Source organism: Talpa occidentalis, unplaced genomic scaffold (assembly GCF_014898055.3).
Source record: "Talpa occidentalis isolate TD23 unplaced genomic scaffold, MPIMG_talOcc4v2.1 talOcc4.5, whole genome shotgun sequence".
Lineage (NCBI taxonomy): Eukaryota > Metazoa > Chordata > Mammalia > Eulipotyphla > Talpidae > Talpa > Talpa occidentalis.
Genome location: NW_023604861.1, coordinates 126,241,699 through 126,267,477, shown reverse-complemented (window position 1 = coordinate 126,267,477; position 25,779 = coordinate 126,241,699). Strand labels below are relative to the sequence as shown.

At 38.4% G+C, this 25,779-nt stretch overlaps 1 protein-coding gene across 1 annotated transcript in view; it reads right to left on the bottom strand.

The window, feature by feature from the left end:
* Positions 1-25,779, bottom strand: part of ASXL2 (ASXL transcriptional regulator 2) — an 88,641-nt gene that overhangs the window by 49,370 nt on the left and 13,492 nt on the right. The window contains exons 2-3 of the mRNA XM_037528396.2: positions 10,910-10,992; positions 4,776-4,778 (exon numbers count right to left, since the gene is read on the bottom strand). Of these exons, the coding sequence (XP_037384293.1) occupies positions 4,776-4,778; positions 10,910-10,992 (86 nt within the window). The remainder of the gene's footprint in view (positions 1-4,775; positions 4,779-10,909; positions 10,993-25,779) is intronic.

Below are 25,779 nucleotides of genomic sequence, written 5' to 3'. Positions count from 1 at the left end.
AGTTTGGTATTCAACTGCAATAGTAAGCACTTGCTCTGGTTAGGCTAATAAACTAGTCTGTGGATATAAAGAAAAAAAGCATCTTATAGGAATGATAGACAAGTGAACAGATGTCCACATTACCCTGTGCTCATGCTATTAATATAGACACACATTTACAATATCAGACCTAAAACATCTACTGTCAAATGTTTCAGGCAAAGGCGCTTTGATTTCAGAAAGGCAACATGCCCTGCCATTATCATGTTAACACCACAAGAGGGATTAGGAACAACATCCATAATCAAACAATGAAACAAGAACAGTCATGCTAAATTGGATAAAGAGCCTGAATATCATTTCACATCCATTCAAGAGAAGTGGTGTCTCTGATGTTGACTTTCGGTGCCAACTCTATGAAAGATTTTGGAGTTACAGAAGAAAAATGGTAGGCCTGTACACAGCGAGTGTTTTTTTTTTTTTGTTTTTTTTTTAAAATAGAGGCATGTTTTTATTTATTTATTTGTTTGTTTGTTTTGTTTATACAAGCACTGGTTACAGTCAGAAGCGCGGGAGGGTGAGAGAATTCACCAGAGCCAGAGCAGGGAGCAGAGCAGGCAGAAGGACCAAAGTACACTGCTGAGGGCAGCAGCGGGCGGCAGGAGAGGTCTGCGCGCCATGCGGGACCCTCCTCTGGTGGCCAGGGAGCAGCTGGGGATCGAGCCGGCACCGCAGAGGCTGTGGGCAGCTTCGCAACCCAGCGCTCAACCGCTGCGCCACCGGAGAGGCCCCCACAGCGAGTGTTTTAAGTCAGAGAAAAAGAAACATTTAATCTGGTCTAGGGTTTAGCATCAGAAACAAAAGACAAAACAAAATAAGCAAAAAGCCCTAGACAAAACAAAACCAAAAAACTCTATAAAATGAAACTCATAAAATGAAAGTAAATGGCACATCTGGGGAAAAAGATGTGGTAAGAGAGATGCAGACACAACCATATTTTCCTTGCTATTTTTTGTATGATTTTACTTTGAAGGAAATAAATCTTGAAAAACCCACAAGATATACTGAACACTGTTACTATTTAAAACAGAAATTTAGATTTCATTTCAGGAAAATACAAAAAGTCAGCATAGCCTGGAAGAATTTATTTTTATGAATAATAAAGCAATGGTAGAAAAGCAAAATAGGTTATACTGTCCATGGTGTGAAGAGTATTTCTTCAAGGAAAGTAAAGCCAGAACAATGTAATTAAATAAAAATAAGGAATAAGTATTGCTGTATGAGTGATAAAACTTTATAACTGACAAAATAAACACCAATGTAAAACCAAGTAAATATAATATGGGGTAATGTGCTTCAGATACCTGAAGCAGCTAAGGCAAGAACACCTCAAAAGATTACCTATATTGAGACAATGCAGCTGCTAATTTTTCGTGACCATGATCAAGAAGTTGCAGAGATGGGCCTCCCTGGTGGTGCAAAGGGTTAAGACACAACCTATGAAGTGATCTGCAGCATGAGTTCGATCCCTGGCCAGGAAGCTACACACATGATGCAGCAGACCTCTCCTGTCTCGCCTGCTGCTCCCCTCAGCAGTGTATTTCAGTCAATCCACCTTCTCTGTTCCCCACCCTGTCCCGAGTGAATCCTCTCAGTCCCCCGCATCTCTGGCCTGTATCCCAGTTCTTGTATGCATAAATAAATCTTTAAAAAACAAATAAAACTAAACTATAGCAATGTGCTGACATATTCTTAAAGAATGACAAAAGGAGGTTCTTCAAACAGAAATGAAATGATAAGAGCATAAATACTGTAGCATCAGGAAGGAAAACAGCACCAAGAGCAGGAATAGGGGCACATATACTAGGCTATCCTTCTCATGAATTTTTTAACTCATATTTGATGATTAGAACAAAAATTATAGTACTATCTGACACTCAAAATAATGAAATTTAAATATTTAATAATAAACTTCAATAATAAAATTTCCATACTTCTAAGTGGTAAAATGTTGGTAACAATAGACAGTGATAAATCACATGTATATACTTTAATGCCCAGAAGAAACATCAAGAAACTTACAGAGAATAAAGAAATGCACTGTAAGTAAACAGAGTATGGAACTCTTAAAAAATAAGACAAGAAAAGAGAAATAGAGGAAACAAACAAAACAAATAATAAGATGGCAGGCATAAACTAATTATATCAATAATTACCTTAAAATTAAATTGTGTAAACACAGAAATAAAGAGATTGACAGACCAGTTATTTTTTTCTTAAGAATACAGCTCAACCATAAACTATTTATAAGAAATTCATTTCAAAATCTGAGAAAATGGATCACATATACTGCTGATAGGAATGTAAAATCACTGTAAAATAGTATGAATATTTCTTTCAAACTAAACATACACTTACCACACAATTCAGCAATTGTACTTCTGGGCATTTATCACAGAGAAAGGAAAATCTATGCCCACACAAAAGTGCGCACAAAAATTTTCAAATATATTTGTAATAGCCAAAAGACAGAAACAATCCACATGTCCTTCAATGAGTGAATGCTTAAATAAACTGTGTTACATCCATGTAATGGAATACTACTCAGCAATGAATGTGAATGAAATATTAATACATATAACTTGGGTAAGTACACAGAAAATTGTATTAAAAAAGACAAGCCCACTTTCAAATGATCACATACTATGTATATGATTCCAGTAGCAAACTCTGGAAATAACAAAATTACAGAAAATGTGGAACAAATAAGTGTTGCCAGGAGTGAGGTGGGGTGATAGGTACATGGCTATGAAACAGCAACTCAAGGTTTTCTCTTGTTGAAAAAACTGTTCTGTATTCTAAATGGTGGTGGATCCCTGAATCTATTTATGTGCTAAGACAGCAGAGGGCCAAATGCACATGTAAATAAGCATGTGAATATACATGGGCACACACATGAGTAAATAAAACCAGATAGGCTGCATCAAAAACAATATTTTAGTTGTAATACTGTACTATGGTGTTATACAACATTACCATTGGGAAGATCTGTATTAGGGTTATTTCTAATAACTATTTGTGGCTTATGATTTTGTAACCCTCTAATTTTCTACATTGAATATAGTGGACATCTGTTGTTTCTGCCTGACCAAAATGCATTCTCTCTTCTTCTGGAAAGAATGTGCAATTTCGCTCTGGAAAACTATACCCTACCCCACTGGAAAGTCCTTGGTAGGACCATCAGTCAAGATGTCTTACCAACAGAGTGCTGGACCAGCCAGGCTCACCCTTCCCTAAATGTTAACCTTGAACATAGTAGACATGCACGAATTCATTCCACCCGGACAGACTTGATCCATTAGTTCTAGCTACCTGATCTCTGAAGTTGCCTCCATTCTCTTCATTTCAGACTCTGTTTCTTTCCTTTGAGTCTGGGAGCAGTCCCACATTCTTCAAATAAATCCCATTTTGCTTAAGTTATTCACAGTTAGTTCCTATTGTTTGTACCTAAGGAACCTAATCAAATATAAGCCCCCACAACACATTTTTTTTTCTTACCTAGTTTTAATTTTAATTAAAATTTGAACATGTTTTCATGGCATGAATTAACTTTCCCTCCATAAATGGACTCAAAAGTGAATAGATTCTTGTAAATGGACTTAGTGGAATGCAAATTTAACTGGCATTTAAAAGATTTATCAATCTCTAACCAGAAGCCAAGCATGTCATGTCCAAACACATGGATGTGGTTCCTACTCTCAAATTGTTAGGGGGAAAAGGCAGTCCCAAAGCAAATTCCATACAGGCTTTGTGGACTCCACCCCCACCCCAGGTCAAAGCCAAAGACACTGGGAACTCCAAATCCCATCCCCACCAAAGGGAAGGTGGCTGGGACCTGAGGGTGGGGTTAAGCAGCCAGGTGGATACAAAAGGCAGACACGTGGGCTTTGGGGGCTCTCTCCATTTTGGGGCCCTCGGCCAGCTCGCGGCGTCCGTCTAGCTCTGAGAGTGACTTTGGGGTTTCCAGGTCGTCGGATCGGGTAGGACGCATTAAAGACTTTATTTCCCTATTTTCTCCCTGAGTTGTACATTTTCCTTATTTCTTTTTCTCTTGTAAATAAACCTTTTATTAACCCTTTTGCGTGTGTCTGTAGTAGAGTATTCATAAGTCCCTTTAAAGCGCGCGGGTGAGGACCCACAGCCAGGAACCCGTTTAATATCGGGGTTGCTCTATAACAAAATCTCACAAGCAAAGTTAGATAACTATACAAGGTAACATGAGAACTGCTCTAACAGAATTATGTCTAAACTGCTATGTCAACACAGATAAAAAGCCAATTCAGAAAAGGATTCAACCTAGGAATTTCAACCTGTTCTGGCATGATTTAAATAAGTATCATTCTCTTAGAGGATTTACCAAAAGTCTCTCTAAATTGGCCAAAATAGTAACATAAATTTTCAATCATATAATTATAAAGCAAATGTTAGCTTATAACACTTCAATTCTTAAATATTCCCATTACTGATCTGCAAAATACACATAAGCCAATGCTAAATCAAATGATTTTAATGAAAACGAAATGTAGATTTAGTGTCTAGAATTATGACTAAACAATTATTATAAACCGCAAGAACAAAAAGAGCATACATAATATTTACATAGTAATTTCACTTAGTTTCTAACTACTTAAGTTTTATAAAGTAAAAATCATGCATCCAAAGGGAAGTTCAAATAAACTGGCAAAAGTGCTTTATAACTGTATAATACTTCTTTAGAATAAAGTAATACATCTTACCTTCTGGAGTTGGAATGCACCCCAAGAAAATAAAAGGAGGGAAAAAAAAGAACTTTTAATTTTTCTTTACAAAGCAACAATAATTTTATTTCTCCCTTCCCCTCCCAGCAATATCCACAATTCCACAAATTAGCAACCCCCCTTTGCTACATAAAAACAATTTCTTCTTTAGCATTTACAAGTTAGCCCAAAATATCACGGTGTCTAATAATGCACAATTAAATTCCATTAAATAGTCTAAACCATTTCAGATAACAGTTACAGGATCTTATTTATGTGGCAAAGTAAAGCTGTAACAGCAGTTAAATGTGGATACAAAAAATATTCCCCATCCTTAATATTCTTCCCATGCATTTCAATTTCAAGGAGCCATCATAAAGCCATCAGCTATGGACCCTAAAGTTTATTTAGCTTTCCTTTGATCCAAAACAGAACTCATTGAGAATCTGAGTATCGAATAGTGAGAATACTCTTCTATCAATATCCAAGCACTTTTTCCTTTGTCTTTTCATCATTAACCCTTTTGGCATCCCTACAAAGTCTAAGTACTTTAAAACAGACTGCAACTCACAGATAAATGCATCAGTCAACATTAGATAAATATGGTATCAATTTAATTAATGATGTTCTTCATTCTACAACTAAAACCACCTCAAAGCAATTCAGATTGCAAATGACTTGCTCTGCAGAAATAATGGTTTCTGCTGAAAAGCAGTAGAAAACGTTGCCTTTATTTCCCTTGCCATATACTTTTTGCATTAAAAAAAAAAAGGTGGGGGAGGGATTAAGTGATCTGATTAGCTTTTATTTGAGGATTATTTTGTTTGTAAGTAAATGCAATGTGACTCCTCCCATATCAGGAAGTTTCATTGAGCATGATCTTTGTAGATGGTTCTTTACAATTCCCACCCTAAAGGAGTTTGCTTGGAATACAAGACTGAAAGGGAAGAAAAACTTTTGCCACACAACAGTTTGGAGCTCTGCCAAATAACAATATAAAGATCTATTTAAATGTTCAGTAAGGGCCTCCCTGGTGGTGCAAGGGGTTAAGACGCAACCTATGAAGCTGTCCTATGAAGCTGTCCGCAGCCTCTGCAGCACGAGTTCGATCCCCGGCCAGCCAGGGAGCAACCCACATGGCACAGCAGACCTCTCCTGTCTCGCCCACTGCTCCCCTCAGCAGTGTATTTCGGTCAGTCTGCCTGTTCTGTTTCCCACTCTGTCTCTGGTGAATCCTCTCACCCCCCACACCTCTGGCCTGTACTCCAGCTCTTGTATGCATAAATAAATAAATCTTTGAAAAAAAAAAAAAAAGAAAATAGAATTAAAAAAAAAATAAATGTTCCGGTAGGATAAGTTCTTTAAAAATATACTGACCTTTTCAGAAGCCAGGTTATTATATGGCTGAGGTTTCTATTTCAAATTTTTTCAGAAAATAATTTACAATTAGATAGTAACTAACTTTTTTTTGTTATGTAAGCACACAAGATATAAATTTTATTTGAAAAATAATACAACAAATATATTAAACGGAGGATGAAAGAGAACTATAGATTTAGAGACAGTAGGATACCTTGAAAGAGCAAAACCAGAAGCAGGTAGCCTGGGTTTCTAGTTTCACTGAGCTAGCTGCATGACTATGGCCAAGTCTCAATCTCCTTAATTCTTCTATGAAAAAAAATACAAGATGCAAGTGTAGTATCCTAATTATCTTTTCAAGCTATAACATCCTATGACTGAAATAAAGAGACTGATTTGGAAAAGGGGAGGGAGGAGAGGCTTAGGAATGGAAGAGATCGCTCATTTGTGGGGACTTTCAATCAGTGGCATCAACTATAACATAACTTGGAGGCCTCTGAACCATGCAGTTGATCTAATAACATAGGATGGTCATGTGGACTGTTCTAACTTTGCATTGGTAGAACTCCTATATCAGAGTGAATTTTGGGGGGTTTGTCCTCACCACTTTGACTAAAGGCCAGCCCCCTAGTTGGGGAGATAAACTAAGATAAGAGACAGATAAAACTCTGAACAAAGTTCCACACTGAGCAACCCACATGGCGCACCCACTTTACTGGCTAAAAGAAAGGGGAACTGGACACTGCAAGTTAGAGTAGTGAGTGGGGGACAGGAGGTGGGGGAAGCACACAAAGCTAGAGAGAACTGGAGAAAGGAACAACCTAATTCCCACAAAAGGCCTGGTCTGATCCCTGAGCTGTGCATTCTTGGGACATTCCCAGGTACTACAGAAAAGGCTTTGAGAACTGAAACACTGGTAGTATCTCAGACTAACCCAGAGAAGCTCACGCATGAAACAGATGTTTTGGAGACTAGAGTGATTACTGAACCAACACCTACAGAAGGTAAGAGAACATGTAGCCACCGGCGAGGGTCCCACATGGCGCACAGACCTCTCTTGCCGCGCTCGCTGCTCCCCTCAGCAGTGTACCTCGGTCCTTCTGCCTGCTCTGCTCCCTGCTCTGGCTCTGGTGAATTCTCTCATCCTCCCGCGCTTCTGACTGTACCCACTGCTTATATAAATAAATAAATCTTTAAAAAAAAAAAAAAAAAAAAAAAAGATGGACTACAACCTTAAATTTCTCAATAAGCCACCCAGAAAAATGTGATAAATTCTCAAAGTGCAACAGGGTGGTCCCCAGGAGAAAAGACGACCAACAGTCGCCAACACTGAGGTACCCAAACTTGTTGGATTTAACAGACAAAAAGTTTCAAAGATTCATTATTACTATACTTAGTGAGGTAGAGACAAAAGAACTTTAAATAATGGAAGTTTTCGGAAGAGAAAGAACTACTAAAGAATTTCAGAACTAAAAGATATAAAATCTGAAATTTTAAAAATAGCTCTAAATTAGGGATTCAATAGCCAGATGTAGAAAACAGAGAAGAGAGTCAAGAAATGTGAGGATAAAGAAATAGAAGTTATCCAATCTGAAACAGAGAGAAAAAAAAGGTTGGAAAAAAATAAGCAGAGATTCAGGGGACAGTGGTGAAGTATCAGGAGATAACCATGTCACTGAACCCCCAGATACGTTAGCAAAACAAATGCAGCAAAAATAATTGTATTACCACCACAGGTATACAAGTCTCATTCAGTATTCCTAAAGCAATCAATGTAATGCACCTTATCAATAGATTAAATAGGAAAAACCATATGATCATACCAATTGATCACGTAAGTACCAGACAAAAATCAACAGCCATTCTTAATAAAAACTCTAAGCTAAACTAAAACAGAGGGCATTTTAGGTTGAACTGTCATCATTCCCACCCTGTGCTCTGTTCCACCTCCCCCAAAGGAATATCCTCACTTCAGGTTCCTGTGAATGTGACCTTATTTGGAAACAGTCTTTAGATGTTATCAAGTTAATATGATGTAATCCTAGTGGCCCTAATCCAATGACTTGTGTCCTTATTGGAAAGAGGGACACACGGAAAATGCTATATGAAAAGAGAGAGAGACTGGAGTGATGAACCACAGGACATGGAACTCCAAAGACTCTAGGCAACCACCAGAATCTATGAGGGAGGCTGCCACATTCTCCCTCAGGAGTCTTCTAAGAGGAAGCAATGCTGCCGAAACTTTGACTTCAGATTTCCAGCCACCAGAATTTCAAAGATTAATTTCTACTGTTTTGAGGTACCCTGTTAAAGCAGCCCTAGGAAAGAGTAAAGAGAAACTTCCTCACATTGATAAAGAACATCTAAAAAAAAAACCCATACCTAATATCATACTTAATGGAGCATGACTGAATGCTTCCCCCCTATAAAAAAGGAGGCAAGGATGTGTGTGCTCACCGCCCTCATTCAGCAAAGTAGGGAAGTTCTAAATAACAAAAAAGGGAAGTGAAACCAATAGTGTAGAAGCAGCCCGATGGTACTGGTGATGAGGACATTTCATTTTCACTTTTTATAATTTATGTTACATATAAGTTTGAAATAATACAATTTAATATTAACCCAAAAGAAAGCAGGAATGTGCTTCAAGAAAAAAACCCCAATTTGGAGACAAAGACTTTTGGGGGAGGAAGAGCTTATTCCACCCAATACGGAAGTTGGAATCAGAAAATCTCTAGTTAGGGCCTCCCCAGTGGCGCAGCAAGTTGAGTGCAGCGCTGTTTGAAGCTGTCCATAGCCTCTGCAGAATAGGCTCGATTGCCGGCCAGCCAGGGAGATTCCCACATGGCGTGGCAGACCTCTCCTGTCTTGCCCTCTGCTCCCCTCAGCAGTGTATTTCATCAGTCTGCCTGTTCTGCTCCCCACTCTGTCTCTGGTGAATTCTCTCACCCTCCCACACCTCTGACTTGTACCCCAGGGGAGAGGGAGGGAGGGAGAGAAGAGAGAGAGAGAGAGAGAAAGAGGGAGAGATAGAGAGAGAGACAGAGAGAGAAAGAGAAGGGAAGGAAGGAAGGAAGGAAGGAAGGAAGAGAGGGAGGGAGGGAGGGGGAGGGAGGAAGGAAGAAGGAAGGAAGAAGGGAGGGAGAGGGAGGGAGGGAAGAAGGGGGGAAGAAGGGAGGGAGGAGGGAGGAGGAGGGAGGAGGGGAGGAGAGAGAGAGGAGAGAGAGAGAGAGAGAGAGAAAGAGAGAAAGAGAGAAAGAGAGAAGAAAGAGAGAAAGAGAGAAAGAAAGAAAATGTCTACTCAGTGCCTCCCTGCTGACACAGGGGTTAAAGTCTCAGAGCTATCAAGCTATTGGCAGCCACTGCTGCCAATAGTTTGATCCCAGGCCAAGGAGCTGACCCACATGGTGCAGCAGACCTCTCTTGTCTCTCGCTTGCTGCTCCCCTCAGCAGTATATTCCAGTAGATCTGCCTGTTCTGCTCTCTGGTGAGTCCTCTTACCCTCCCGCCTCCCTGCACCTCTGGCCTACACCCCAGTGCTTGTATGTATAAATAAATGAAAATAAATCCTTTAAAAAAAAAGATACTGTCCATTTATAGGTATCTAACCATGGATCACTATTTCTCAATAGAAACATGATCAGCATCTGAGCTAAACAGTTCTTCAATATGAAAAATGGGCCACACAAGACCATTTTAGCAGCCCTGTTACCTGCCCATTAAATTCCATAGTGCTCGCTTCTTTCTGAAATAAAAAATACCCACCAAAAATTTGAACCCTTTTCCAGTTCTTATCCCTAGCTGAGAATAACTAGAATAACAGTTCTAAAGCACCACACCTTTTTTTTATTAAGGATTTATTTTTATTTATGCATACAAGAGCTGGGACACAGGCCAGAGGTGCAGAGGTGGTGAGAGGATTCACCAGAAACAAAGTGGGGAACAGAACAGGCAGAGTGATTGGAATACACTGCTGAGGGGAGCAGTGGGCAAGTCAGGAGAGGTCTGCTGCACCATGTGGGTAGCTCTCTGGCCCGGGATCGAACTCATGATGCAGTGGCTGCAGACAGCTTCCTAGGTTCCGTCTTAACCCCTTGGGCCAATAGGGAGGCCCTAATGCACTACAACTTTTTACACCTGAATGGAAGTATCTCTAATGTAGACTCCCAAACTTCTGCCTTAACATATATTTAACACAATTTTAACACTTTAACAATTCACGGTCTTGTTTATGAATAGTAATGATTATGTGCTACTATAACACAATAAGACTCTTAGAAACTAAGGTGTGCTTTATCTTTGGTCCTGTATAAATCTCAAACTTATAATTAAACATTTTAAGATTATTTATTGAAATGTACACTACATTATAAGTTTTTGGCATTTTATTCTTTTTTGGCTAAGGTTATTTCTTCCTAGACTGTCTACCTCCAGCACTCCTCCTTCATTAGAGTACCTTGTTATCTGCTCATAACCAAGCTGATTAATATAAAAACCTGCATTGATAGATGAAGGCTTGAAGATGGCTCCGGGCCTTCCTAAGAATTAAAGTGCATGGGTGTGGAGTGAACTGCTTCTTTCTTGAGAATGTTTTTCAAAGATACTTTTAGTTTTTAACTGTGCTATGACTGAAAACTACAAAGATCTGACAACTTAAATCAAATTAACAAAGAGGGTTACTATTTAATAATCTTCAATCTCCACTGTTATATACAAAATATCCTAGAGTATTATAATCAAGTAATACAATCAAGACTAGTAATATTTTAACAACTCACCTGATTTCTTTTAGTCCTTCTCTCTGGATAACTTGAAGAATTTCTTTATGACTCATGGGTGTATTGGGGTATTTTTCTAAGACCTGAGAAACAAGTATACAAAAATAAATTATTTCTTTTTAAGTTGTTGTTATAATTATACATGAAACTATACTAATTGTTCACATTATAACTATGGATTAATACATACACCTATGTATTATACATACCCCATACATACATATCCGGAGACTTTTATCCCTTATATTTCAGGATAACAACAAAAGTGAAACATTAATGAAATATAAATAGGTTTCTTTTTTTCTCTTTTAAGTCACAATATCAATTCTTAAAAGCAGTAATGGATCAAATAGGATTAAGATTATTAACTACATTATTATTAAAGTGTAACATGAAATTGTGTAATTTCTGCCTCCACCCCCACAACACCTATCTACCTGTGGACCTACTGTAAGCACCTTAAAGATTATTCATCTTTACATTTCCAGCAAAGCCACTTAATACAGCATGGATGCTCAAGAACTGGTACCCGAATCAAAGAACAATAGTTACAATGAAATTAAAATCTAACCTGTGTTCCAGTGCTGATAAAAACAGAGCAAACTCAGTTCATCCTATTTCTCCCACTGAAAACAACTAAAAGCATGATCGAATGCATATGGCGGGGTCTCCCTGGTGGCGCAAAGGGTTAAGCACAGCACTAGGAAGCAATCCACAGCCTCTGCAGCACAAGTTCCATCCCCAGCCAGGGAGATACCCACATGGCCCAGCAGATCTCTCCTGTCTCGCCTGCTGCTCCCCTCAGCAGTGTATTTCAGTCAATCTACCTGTTCTGTTCCCCACTCTGTTTCTGGTGAATCCTCTCACCCCCTGTACCTCTAGTCTATGCCCCAGTTCTTGTATGCATAAATAAATAAATCTTTAAAAAAATAAGAAGAATGCATATGGCAACTAGTTGAGGACTCTGAAAATGGCAGCAGGTGATTGGGGGAGGAAATCACAAATGAAAACACAGTTCAAACTCAGAGCTGTACACTAAGTGTATGCAGAAATGGCTCCAAAACAAGCCAACACAGCAGCTGTGGCAGGTAAAGTGATGATTACCAGCAGTGGCTTGACATGGCCCCAAAACTATAACAGAGAATTCTTTCTGGCCCCACAAGTGTGGAGGAAATCCCTAGGGCTTATACTCTTTCTCTGCCACCAGGCTCTTTAGCACAGAAAGCAAATGAAGTTATGGAAGGGTGAGATAAAATAGAGAAACAAAAACCCTCGTTGTCTATCCAGAGGGAAAAGAAGCAGCTAGGTTTCTAGAAGCCAGAAAGTGTGAGGGAACTTGCAGAAAGAAAGGAGTCCAAGAAAATGACACTGGGAGTTCTACAAATAACACTGGTATCATCCTAGAACTTTACATTTGTGGATCTGATCCAAGAACATACTATCAAGTTCCCAAATTAGCCACTAGGTGGTATACAAACAGAACAGCTCAGAACAACTGGGCAAACACTGAAAATTGCACATTGGAGTTTTACTACACATAAGTGAGTATTAACTTGTGAACACACACACACTTCCACAGTATTTAAGATACAGAGTATCATAACATAACATCAAAATGTGTAAGATACAACCCAATCAACAAATGAAGAAACAAGAAAATCTCAGTAACTCCCAAGGGAAAAACACCCCACACATGACAAATCGAAGATGATATAGATGTTGAAAACATCAGACAAAGACCTTAAAGATTATAGCCATGCTCAAAGGAAAAAAGAAAGAGAATCTCAGCAGGGCCTCACTGGTGGTCCTGGGGTTAATGTCTCAGCGCTATTAAGTTATTGCCAGCCACTGCAGCAAGAGTTCAATCCCCGGCCAGAGCGGTGACCCACATGACACAGCAGACCTCTCCTGTCTCACCCACTGCTCCCCTCAGCAGTGTATTTCAGTAGATCTGCCTGTTCTGCTTCCCACTGTCTCTGGTGAATCCTCTCACCGCCCGCCCCCCCACCTCTGGCCTGTACACAGATCTTGTATGCATAAATAACTAAAAAATAAATCTTTTAAAAGAGAATCTCAGCAGAGAAAGAAGGTGTATGTGTGTTAGACAAAATTTGAGAATTAAAAAATAACAATAGCCACAGTAAAAACCAAAATTCTCTGAAAGAGCCCAACTGCAAAGTGGAAAAAAAAGAGGAATCAGTGAACTCAGTGACAGACTAGATATAAAAAAGAAAAATTACAGAAAAAGTGAGCAAACAGAACAAAGAATCACTTCATTTTAATATGGCTGAATATTACCATTTATATAAAACTACTTAAGTATACTGACATGAAAGATTAAGCTACCAGAAATGAAGGACTTTTATAAACCAACATTACCTCAATAAACAGTATTACAGAAAAAGAAACAGAGACCTGAAATATATGTGTATCTTTTAGTGAGGACTTCACTGATTTTCTATATATTATTACTGTTACATTGTTTTACCACAAATTTTATGTAAGTGGAAAGATTACAGGGATTTTGCAGAACATTTAGCTTACTTTAACCACAGGAGGGCAATGTTTATCAAACAAAGTATCACTGCATTGGCAATGTTAGTAGAACTACAAAACACTATTTTGAGAAACTACTTTATGACCATCTGAGTAAGTGCTCAGAAGAATTAAAGTCATTAATACATCATTTTCTTTGTTTGTAAATTCTCACCATCTAGCTGATTGGATACAAAAATTATTTGAGTCTGCAAGGATAATCTAAATAGCCCCAAAGATTCTATTTGAATCATCTAAGTTACAGTAGTATTTCATTTCAATTATTGCTGCACTTATGAGTTCATTCCAGATAAGCACAGATACATACAGCCTGAATTTTGTGTAATTTTAGATGAACCTTATTTTACTTTTAAAATGTAGAAATAAAAATAATCTTTATGCATTTATACTGATGCTACATGGTTTTTCTACTGTCCCAAAGCCTTAATTAGGGACTAATGTCCCAGTAGTGAGAGAGGCCACCCAGGAAATACGCAGAGTAAGTGACGAGAACCTGCAGTAGAGAACTAGTATACCAATGTTTAAGAGTCAAAGAAGAAAAACTAGCAAATAAACTAAGGAGTGGCCAAAGGAACAGGAAGAAAATCAGACGAATATAGTGCCTCACAAAATCAAAAGCATTAGAAAGGGATGAAGTGGTCCACAAAACCAAAAGCTCCCTAGAAGTTAAGTGCAAAATCTACCATATTTAGCAACGAGGAGCTCTTTAGTTTTAAAGTTCAGATTCCATTTGGTCAGGAAGAAAGAAACCAAACTGAATGGGGAAGTCCAGAGGCAGCAGTGGGAATTAAAATAATTCTTCCTGAACAGTATAGGAAATGTGGAGGGGGGAGAAAGAAAAATTATTTTGTCCAATGAAAAGTTTCATTAAGCCAGAATAAAAGGAGGCAAAGGTATCCATAGCTAGTCCAATGCTTCCATTCCAACATGAGAGCCTAATAGAGTCAAATATAGTTTGACAAGTCCCTCATCCGAAGGTACTACTGACAGTTTTTGACATTAAGGAACACAATTAAAAGGATGCAGTGTCCCTCAGCTACCAAACTCAACTAAATAAACACTATTCTGAGTTCAGGAACTAAACTGATAATACCAAGAAATATATGGAATTTGAACAAAAGAAATAACTAATAGAGCCAAATATCCAAGGAGGAAAGAGGGAGAGGCTCTCACCTGGCTGCTTAGCAGTATGTGCTGATGCCCACCCCCTGTCCTGATGCACTCCTCATTTGTCAGCTTCTGTGACACCACCAGACTCTCACTTCCCTCCTACTTCACCAGCAATTTTTCAATCTCCAGTCTTTTAATGGTGATCTTCTGCAGGACTCTCTTTCTCATCTCAATTTCTATTCTCCTTGGGCATTTTCATCTTCCCATGATTTAAAAAGCAATATGCTCCCTATAGCAGCACCCTATTCACCCTAATTGTGCTTATCACACTGTATTTATTTTAACCCCATTTTAGATCATTTGTCTTAGCCACTGGCATATAAACTTCATGAGAACTAGAACTATCTGGTCTGTTCACCTAGTACCCTAGTGCCTATCACATACGTAGGCCTAAAACATGTTATGGCTGACTGACGGAATTAGGAACATAGGTGGCAAGACTGGCTTTAGTTTTTCTTTTAAACAAGAAGAATAAGAGAAATGAGTATTAATGCAAATAAGTTTGTAGATTCAACCACAGAAACTTGAGTATAAGTCACTAACAAAATTTAAATACAAATGACTTCAGAGAGGCAGCTATGAAAATCCAGAGATTACAGAGGCTGACTTTATAAGCTCCGTAAGTTAACCTCAAGGTTCCTCAATACTGAACAACTCTATAAAGCCATTCTGATCTAGTCCACTGCTGGCTTAGATTCTTTTTTAGCTGATTATCCAAAAAGTCTGAGTGTTCTTGCGCACTTCCTATTTCATGCAAAAACAGTTCTCAAAACCTAATTCTCCCAAAACAGTAAGTTACCGATAATAACAGTAACATTTAATACACATCCAGCATTTAAGTGAGAGGTACTATTCTAAAAGCTTTACACATATCATCTTTGAATCTTTACAACAAACCTATGACTATGAGGTAGATAATATTTTATCCCATTTTTCAGATGTGAAAACTGAGGCACAAAGAAATTAAATAACTTGCAATTCACATCAGCTAGTAAGTGATAAAGGACAAAACTATTTGTTCCTAAGCATTATGCCATACTCCCTCTCAATCAGTTACACATCCATACTACTAAAAAGTAACTCTTAGTGTAACAAACATTCACCAGTGCTTCTTAAGTGCCAAACTTTGGAGGTACATAGAATAAAGAAACAATCCCTTGAGAAGCTGGTGACAAGAGGGGGCTTAATATGAGATGAACTAGGAAAGTCTTTCAGTGTCCTACAACACATCCCCAGAGGCCCCTAGCTTCGGATTTTCCTTGCAACTCTGGCAGGTAGCTCCTCTCACACTGCCAGCACACCCCCTTTGCTCACGCTGCTTGCTCTCTATATCTAATAACATCTCCACTCCTTTCTATGCCTGAAAGTTTATCTGTGCTCTAGCAAAAATTTTCAAAACTGGTTTATTAATATTGAATACTTAGAGGGTTGAATAAGATAGGCACTTATACACTACATAGCTGGGAAGGTAAACTGATACACCTTTCTGTAAAGCAATTTAGTAATATGTAATGTTAAGGGCCTTTCAAAGATTGACATCTTTATCCAGACACTTCTTCTAGCAACCTATAAAAGCAAAATAACAGAAATACATAGGAAATAGAGGTACTTGCAGTATCATTTCCATCCGCTGTAAAAATAATCTAAATATTCAATAACTAACATAATAGAGCAAATTGATTTATCTCCCCTCCCAAGAAGATTATTAGTTGAAAAGCAAAACAAAGACCTCTATGGTTACTGCCCTTCAACTAGATAATACCTGAAACAGGAAAAATAAATGCCAAAATGTTAATGGTGTTAGATCAGTTATTAATTTGTAAGTCTAGCCCTCAGCTAGTTTCCAGGATTTCATGAACCCCTTTGGAGTTATGTACCGTATTTAGTGTATCTTTTTCTGGAGGAAGAGCCACGTATCTCACCAAACTCCAAAGAGGAACTCTGACACCAAATTAACTACAGAATACTCCTCTTGAAGTAGAATTAAGTTGATTTTTCCTGCTTCTTTACACTTTTATTTTTAATTTTCCATAATGTACCTTACCATTCAAATAATCAAGAAGGAAAAAGGAATGAAGTCAAAAGTGTCCATAATTGACAAAAATAAATGATTTACCCCTTAAAAAAAAAAAGTTAAAGGGCCTAAATATTGAGATGTTTCTTTTAAAACATTTCTGGCAGCTCAAAACATGGTTTTAGTTGTTTTATTTTTTTTTTTTTTAATTTTTTTTTTTTTTAAGATTTATTTATTTATTTATACAAGCACTGGGTACAGTCAGAAGCGCGGGAGGGTGAGAGAATTCACCAGAGCCAGAGCGGGGAGCAGAGCAGGCAGAAGGACCGAAGTACACTGCTGAGGGGAGCAGCGGGCGGCAGGAGAGGTCCACGCGCCATGTGGGACCCTCCTCTGGTGGCCAGGGAGCAGCCGGGGATCGAACCGGCGCTGCAGAGGCTGCGGGCAGCTTCACAACCCAGCACTCAACCGCTGCGCCACTGGGGAGGCCCGGTTTTAGTTGTTTTAAATAACATTTCTAATTTGGGCCTCCCTGGTGGTACAGGGGTTAAAGTCTCAGCACTATGAAGCTATCCCCAGCCACTGAAGTATGAGTGATCCCCAGGACCAGCCAGCTAATCCACATGGCGTAACAGACCTCTCCTGTCTCCTCCACAGCTCCTCTCAGCAGTGTATTTCAGTGGATCTGCCTGTTCTGCTCCACACTCTGTCTGTGGTGAAAACACACACATACACACACACACACACACGCTCTCACTCACACACACAACTCTGGCCTACGCCTTGTATCAACACTAAATCCAACCATACCTGAAGGTCTTTCTTCTAGTTCCTTGGATTTTTTTTTTTTTAAATCATTTTCTAAAAATCGTAACTGAGATAAGGACTCATTCCCAGATTAAAAGCTACTGGAGTAGGGCCTCCCTGGTGGCGCAGCGGTTGAGCGCTGGGTTGCGAGGCTGCCCACAGCCTTTGCATTGCCGGTTCAATCCCCAGTTGCTGCCTGGCCACCGGAGGAGGGTCCCATATGGCACACGGACCTCTCCTGCCGCCTGCTGCTCCCCTCAGCGGTGTGCTTCGGTCCTTCTGCCTGTTCTGCTCCCCGTTCTGGCTCTGGTGAATTCTCTCACCCTCCCTGCGCTTCTGACTATACCCAGTGCTTGTATAAATAAATAAGTAAATAAATAAATAAATAAATAAATAAATCTTTAAAAAAAAAAAAGCTACTGGAGTAGAAGATAAATTTGCATTCTGAATCCACAGACAGGGTTTCATAAGAGTAAAGCTAATTATGGTGAACAGACTGGCAATAATTAGAGTCTACTAGGAACAAAAGGCTTTAACCATACTAGAAAAAAATCCACATAATTTTTTATTTAAGCTTTGTGAATTACTGAACTATAAGACAAAATATTCCCAGAAAACAGCTAAAGCAATGCCTTGAAGCTACCAAGACAAGGCAATTGTCTAAGAACAAAATTTTCCAAGATGTCAAAGAGAATCTGGCCTTCTACATCCTTGCTGTAAAGAACCAAATTCAAATAAAATCTCACCTCTTCCATGAAGTCTGCTCTCATCCCCAGTCACACCCTTTCTTTTCAACTATCTCAGGTACTTAAAATGGGCAATTTCAGCAGTTAATTATACATTTTTAATAATTTCTAAATTATTTTAGGCTCTCATTTTGTTTCCATAGTAAAATCCCACTTCTTCACTAAAACAAAAGCCATGTTTTAGTCAAGAGAGAACTAAAAGAAGACTTCCTGAAGCAAAGTAATTCCAACTTAGATAACTGAATATCTTTGAGGGGAAAATCAGCTTTTTCTCACGATGATTAATACTGTCACCATGATGACATTCCCCCCAAAGGTATAGTAATTTCTAGTTAAAGCTCCAATTTGAAGGTAGATTAAAATACCATTTTTCTTTAGGTGCTGTTGCACAGTTTAAAAGAAAAAAACACACACACACAAAAACCTGCAGGCACTCTAAAGAGACCTTTACTAAACAGTACTGGAAAGTTGCTCAACAGAAGAGAAGGAAAACACTGCAGTCAGTCTTATATGAACAGATTTCTGAGGCTCATCATGGTAAGCTTTGACTTTCTAACATCAATATTCCTGCTTTAGTTTCTGCACTTCCTAACTCCTTACTTGCTGGCAAGTCTGGTGAACTGCACCCACTTCATGCAAGAAGAGGCATCCCTTCCTCCACAATCAATAGCGTTATCTCCCCTCAAGGTCACTGACCATGTTACATACTAATGACTCCCTGAACTGAAACAAGGTTGGGGAAGAGAAGAGCCTGGAAAAAATTACGTTGAATAGCAATGGTCATTGACACTGAATGGTAGGACTGTGGGTAATTTTTTTTTTCCTTCCCACATTTCTCTATCATGTGCAAATACTATTTTGACCCAGAGAAGTTTTTTTAATTTTTATGTAGTCAAATAATGTCCTTTATGGGTTATGCGTTTGTTAAGTATGCCCAAAACCCAGTTCAATATGAAGAAAAATATTACCAAATGTGATACATAAGAATGAAAAATTCAATAACACGAGTAATACACATGAATCCACAACCACACACAAAGCCTTAAACAAAGTCTAAAGAACACTAAGGGGGAAAATAATTGGAAAGCATTATCACACAGAGAAAGTTATTATAAATCAATGAGGAAAACACCAGTGAGTCAAAACCAAAGAATTGGCATAGGTTATATGCAGACAGTTCAAAGAAATATGAACACTATGAATACAAGTGGTCAGTAAACATCTTAAAAAAAATTCAACCTCAGTCATATAACCATTAACTATAAAATATAAATCGAAAGCAAATTTTTTTTTTTTTTTAACTGAACTGGCAAAGGTGCAAGGACTAAGAGCCCAGTATTGGACGGGGTATGGGAACAGATACTATCACCCACTGCTATTGGAGGGAAACATCGTTGTTGTTGTTGTTGTTTTTAATTTTTTCTTTAAAGATTTATTTATTTATGCATATAAGAGCTGGGTACAAGCCAGAGATGCAGGGGGTAAGAGAATTCACCAGAGACAGGGCAGGGAACAGAACAGGCAAAATGACTAAACACAATGCTGAGGAAAGCAGCGGGTGAGACAGGAAAGGTCTGCTTCGCCATGTGGGCTGCTTCTTGGCCAGCCAGGGATCGAACTCGTGCTGCAGAGGCTGCAGATTGCTTCATAGTGCGGTGCTTAACCCGTTGCGCCACCGGGGAGGCCCTTGGAGGAAATCATCTTGATCCAGCAATTCCAATTTAAAAATCAGTTCTATGAACATATTGTTACAATTAGACAAATATGTGCAGTATTTATTGAAACCATGTTTTAACATCTTAAGATGAAAGATATGATTTCCAATACATTGGTAAAACAGATAGCTGAATAACCAAATAATAGAATATGGTACCATCAAAAAGAACAATGAGGATGTCAAGAGCACACAGTAAAAAATAAACGAACTTAACATCAAAGTGTAAAACTTTTCTGCATCAAGGGACACAATGCAATGAAAAGGCAACCTAAAGAATGGAAGAAAATATTTGCAAATTATATATCTGCTCTGGAGTTAACAGCCAGACTTTATAAACAGCTCCTACAACTCAGCAAACATTTCTCCAAGTAAGATATACAAAGGGCCAACACACATATGAAATGATGCTCAGCAACAGTAATCATTAGAGAAATGCAAATCAAAACCACAATGAGATATCACTTCACATCCACTAGGATAGCTGCTCTCAAAATAACAATAATAATGGGGCCTCCCCTGGTGGCGCAGCGGTTGAGCGCTGGGTTTCTGGGTTTCGAGGCTGCCCGCAGCCTCTGTAGTGCCAGTTAGATGCCCGGCCACCGACGAGGGTCCCACAAAAAAAAAAAAAATCTACAAATAGTTTATATGATTCATCAGTATCACTTCCAGTTATATATCCATCCACAAGACTCAAAAGCAGGATCATAAATCAGTACACACCCATGTTTACAGGCGCATTATCCAGTAGCCAAGACATGGAAGCAAATCAATTGTGCATTGACAGATGAACAGACAAAATGTGGTATAAACATACAATGAAATATTATTAAGCTTTAAAAAGGAAATTCTGACACATATTACAACCTTGTAAAATCATTATGCTAAGTGAAATAGGTCATGTAAAACCAAACATGATATGAGGTATCTAAAATAGTCACTTGAAGAAACGGAAAGCAGAATGGTGTACAAAATGATAAATGATAAATATTTATTTATGTGTACATTAGCACAAATTTTTAAAAAGTTAGTGTTAGTGGCAGTATCTAGGTGGTGGGTATATGGGCATTCCTGTAAAATTCCCTTAACTTTGCAGCATATTTTAAGCTAGTCATTATAAAATATTGTGAGAGAAAAGAACAATACAGCACTCTGTGCAGACATGCAAAACAATTACAAACCATTAAGTGAAAAATACAAGTTGCAGAATTTTGCATATATTTTTAATTTCTTTACCTTTGGGGGGCAGAGGGTAGTTTTATACACACACATACATATACACACATACACAAAGAAAATTTCTGGCCATGTATCGTAGAAACCATTATCAGTGCTTACCTCTGGACAATTGGAGATATAAAAGTCTTTACTAAGTATTTAGGACTTTTGCCAGGAGCTTCTACTACCTATATTGTAAATATTTGCCTTAATGACATCTACTTCTATGGTTTCATTTCTTTTTTTATTCTAAAAGGATATGCTTATTGCAGCATTATTGCTTCTATGGTTTCATTTCTTACAATAAAAATGTCAAGCTTTCAAAATTTATTTTGTTGCACATATGAAACAGGGACATAATTTTTTTTCTCAAGATGATTTGGCTTCTCAACATTACCTGTATAATATACCTTCTTAAATGTATTTGTCTGTGCATGTTCACATCTATATTATTCACCAGTGCCTTTTAGTCCCGCATCAGTGCCATGTTAATCTTCCTAATACATTTTAACATTTAATAATGTAAGTTATGCCTCAATATGCTCTTATTTAAAACTACTTAGTCTAAGACAGATTAACATTTTATATGCTTTGCCAAAGTTGAAATGACTTATTTGATAAAGACTGAAATCTTTTTATCATATTGATTCTTCCCAGGCGGGTGCAAATTGGTTCTCCTCTATTTTTCAAGTTTTTTTCTGTTCTTTTTTGGGTTTTATAGTTATCTTCACCAAGATCCTGTGCATATTTCATTCAGCATACTCATATATTTTCTACTTTTCATTATATTTTGCTAAGTATTGATATATAAGAATTGTATCTTTCTAAACTCTTTCCAAATCTCTGACAGGTTTTTAGTTGATGCTTTTGAGATTCTAAAAAGGCAATCACAATATCTGCAATACTTTTTCTCTTCCTTAATGTTTAGACCTCAATTATTCTGCATGCCAAACTACACTAGCTACAAGTTCTAAAACAATGCTGCATAAAAGTACTAAGCAAGTCTTCTTGTCTATTTCTAATTTTTTCATATTTGTCTTAGTTTCACAATCATTGTAATATTGGCTGTTAATCTGAAAATATTGTTTTTAAAAATTACCCTTCTGCCCAAAATCAAAAGAAAAGCAATCAGACTATATATATATATATAGTGCTTTATTACAACAAACTTTATACTGAGTTTCACTTCCAATATTCCCAATACTGCTGTTTTAGGAGTAAAATACATTTAAGTACACTTAACAGAGAGTCAGCTATCTAAAGCACCCAAAAAAGAGAATGTAATTCTACTTACGTTAATCTACCCGGGTATGTTTGTATTTAATATTTTAATTTAAAAGTTTGATACATATAGAATTTTAATCGCTATTTTAACATGTGCTATAATCACATAGCTCATATTAATTTAGCCATAATGTATTATAACCAAATTCCAAATTTCATTAGCTTAATACAGATTCTTCAGATATTAACAATTACTTATGAACAGATTATTCATAATGAGTTATGAACAGATTATTAACAGCTTAACACAGCTAATTCCTAGCCAGTGGGCAGCTTTCCTCAATGAAGCAATTCAAAAAACCATGCTCTTCCCAAACAAGTGGTGTGCCACGCCTTAGGCCATGCAATTCTCTGCATCCAATCCAACACAGAGAAAGACATCCTATTTTTCCTCCTCGCCCCTCCAATAATTTATTCTTAAATACTTTGTCTCAGGTGACCCATTACTTCTACTCACATTCCACTGCAAAAATAGGTCACTTGGTAATACCAAGATAAAAGGCCTAGAAAACAAAATTCCTATCCAGGTAGCTTGGACAAGTACCCATCTCTACATATAGCTATTCATCTTTGACTTTAATAATCTGATGAATTAATAATTTCCTAATAGTAAAGGAACTTTTGCATTATAAGAATAAACTAATTTGGGCCTCCCCTGGTGGCGCAGGCAGTTGAGTGCAGCGCTGTGAAGCTGTCCGCAGCCTCTGCAGTGCCAGTTTGATCCCCGCCGGCCTCGGAGCAACCCACATGGCGCAGCAGACCTCTCCTGTCTTGCCCGCTGCTCCCCTCAGCAGTGTACTTCGTCAGTCTGCCTGTTCTGTTCCCCACTCCATCTCTTGTGAATCCTCTCACCCTCCTGCACATCTGGCCTGTACCCTGGTTCTTGTATGCATAAATAAATAAATCTTTAAAAAAAAAAAGGGCCTCCCCGGTGGCGCAGTGGTTGAGCATCTTCTCAATCACTCTTCTCCAACTACACAGACTTCCTCACTGTTCTAGACCAACAAAGGCACATTCCTGCCTCAGTATTTGTGCTGACAGTCCCCCATGTATATAGAACGCTCGTTCCCTGGGTATCTGCAAAGCATGTTCCTTCATACTCCTTCAAATATTTAGTCAACTACTCAATGAGACCTCCCTGAATACCCAATTAAAACTACAAAGTCCTGGGGCCTCCCCGTTGGGGCAGCAGTTGAGCGCTGGGTTGCGAAGCTGCCAGCAGCTTCTGCAGCGCCGGTTCCATCCCAGGTTCCATTCCCGGCTGCTCCCAGGCCACCGGAGGAGGGTCCCACATGGCGCGCAGACCTCTCCTGCCACCCGCTGGTCCCCTCAGCAGTGTTGACTACATATGTTAGAAAAGAAGATCTAGAATCAATAATCTAGTCTTCCACCTTAGGAGACTAGAAAAGATCAAATTAAATCCAAAGCAGAAGAAATTATTAAAGTTACAGCAGCAATCAAAGTGAAGTTAAAAACAGTAAAACAAAGAGAAAATCAATATTACCAAAGCTGGTTCTTTGGAAAGATCAATAAAATCAATAAAACTAAGACTAAGGGGAAAAAAGACACAAATTACAGATGTGAAAGAAAATAGATTGCTACAGATTTTATGAACATTAAAAGGATAATAAAAGAATGTTATGAGTAACTCTATGCACACTAATTTGAGAACCAAAATGAAATGGATGAATCCCTTGAAAGACACAACCTATCAAAATTCTAAAGAAACAGACCTATAACTACTCAAAAAAAAAAAAAAAAAAAAACAAAAAACCCTGAATCCAATTAATAATTTTCCAAAACAGAAAGCATCAGACCCACAAAGGTTCACAGGTGGATTCGGCCAAACATTTAAGGTAGAAATTATACCAGTTCTCCACAATCTCTTCCAGAAGGTAGAAGGAGGGAGAATATTTCCTAACTTCTTGAGATCAGCAATACACTAATTCCAAAACCAGACAATAATACACGAGAAGAAACCTCAGACTAGTATCTCTCATTGGCATAAATTCAAAAATCCCCAAAATATTGGCAAATCAAATCCAAAAAAGTAAACCGTAGCAAGCACGTAAGACCAGAATTCCAAGTACCAAAAAAACTGGCAGTGAGCAATTTTTCCTCAATCAAGTGTTTCTCGATCTGAACTCACCATACCACAAAAAGCTGGAAATGGGCATCAGCGTGGATAGACAAGTTACATCAAGATGGGAATCTCCTAATGCTCAGAAACCAAGCAGACATTTCCCCCAATTCTTTCCTCTATTTCTGATTGTCCCTGTTCTTTCACACCTCAAACCCCAAGTAATCCTATGGCAACAACAGCAAGCAGGTGCCTAAAACTCTGAAGAAGGGAAACATTCCCTGACAATAAGGGGAACTGTGTTCCCAATACAGGAATGAGACCAACCCCAGTGGCTCTTACTCCCTCCCACAGCTAGGTCCTCTGGGAATAGCTGGAAGCGGTACACAGCAGAGTGGGATGAAAGAATGCCTAAAATTTCTAGCCAAAGATATGAAAAGGGAGAGTCCCAGAGAATCAGAAAGTGCAGGGAGACGGCATATGAAAGAACCCAGAAGAGGGACCCCTTCAAGTCAATTAGGAACTTGTTGGCTAACATTTGAGCTATACAGAGGTGGACTGGATGCTAAACAGTATAAACAGACTTCGAGTACTAAACTGTGGGGTAGATTGGGAATCAGCAAAATTTTCTACAAATGGCCACATATTAAATATTTTTGATTTTGTGGGCCTGTCTGTTGCAATCGCTCAGTTATGACCATTACAGAACGAAAGCAGCCATGAAATATACAGAAACAATGGACATGGCTGTGTTGCAATGAATTTTTATTAATAAAAGTAGGCAGCGGGTTGGATGTAGCCCACAGGCCATAGTTTCGAAACCCCTAGAAAAGACCACGACTCAAATCCCAGACAATCTGCTAACGTTAAACACAAGGAACAAATCCAAATAGCACCAAAAAGGTTTTGAAAACTTAACTGACATTGAAATAACCCATAGAACCCTGGTCAGAGTTTGAGACCTGAATCCAATTCAGTCAAATGTTTGCAAAAATAAAACTATTAACATATTTTGTAGAACTTAAAGACCCTGCAAGCATCTTTTTTTAACAACCCTTTCCCATTCAAATGCAGCTCTTTTTGCCTGCTTGTGCCTTTGCCTGTGTCCTTTCCATTCCTTTTTTCTTTAAGATTTATTTATTTATTTATGCATACAAGAGCTGGGGTACTGGCCAGAGGTGGGGGAGGGGAGTGAGAGGATTCACCAGAGACAGAGTGGGGAACAGAAGAGGCAGACTGAAATACACTGCTCTGGGGAGCAGCGGGAGAGACAGGAGAGGT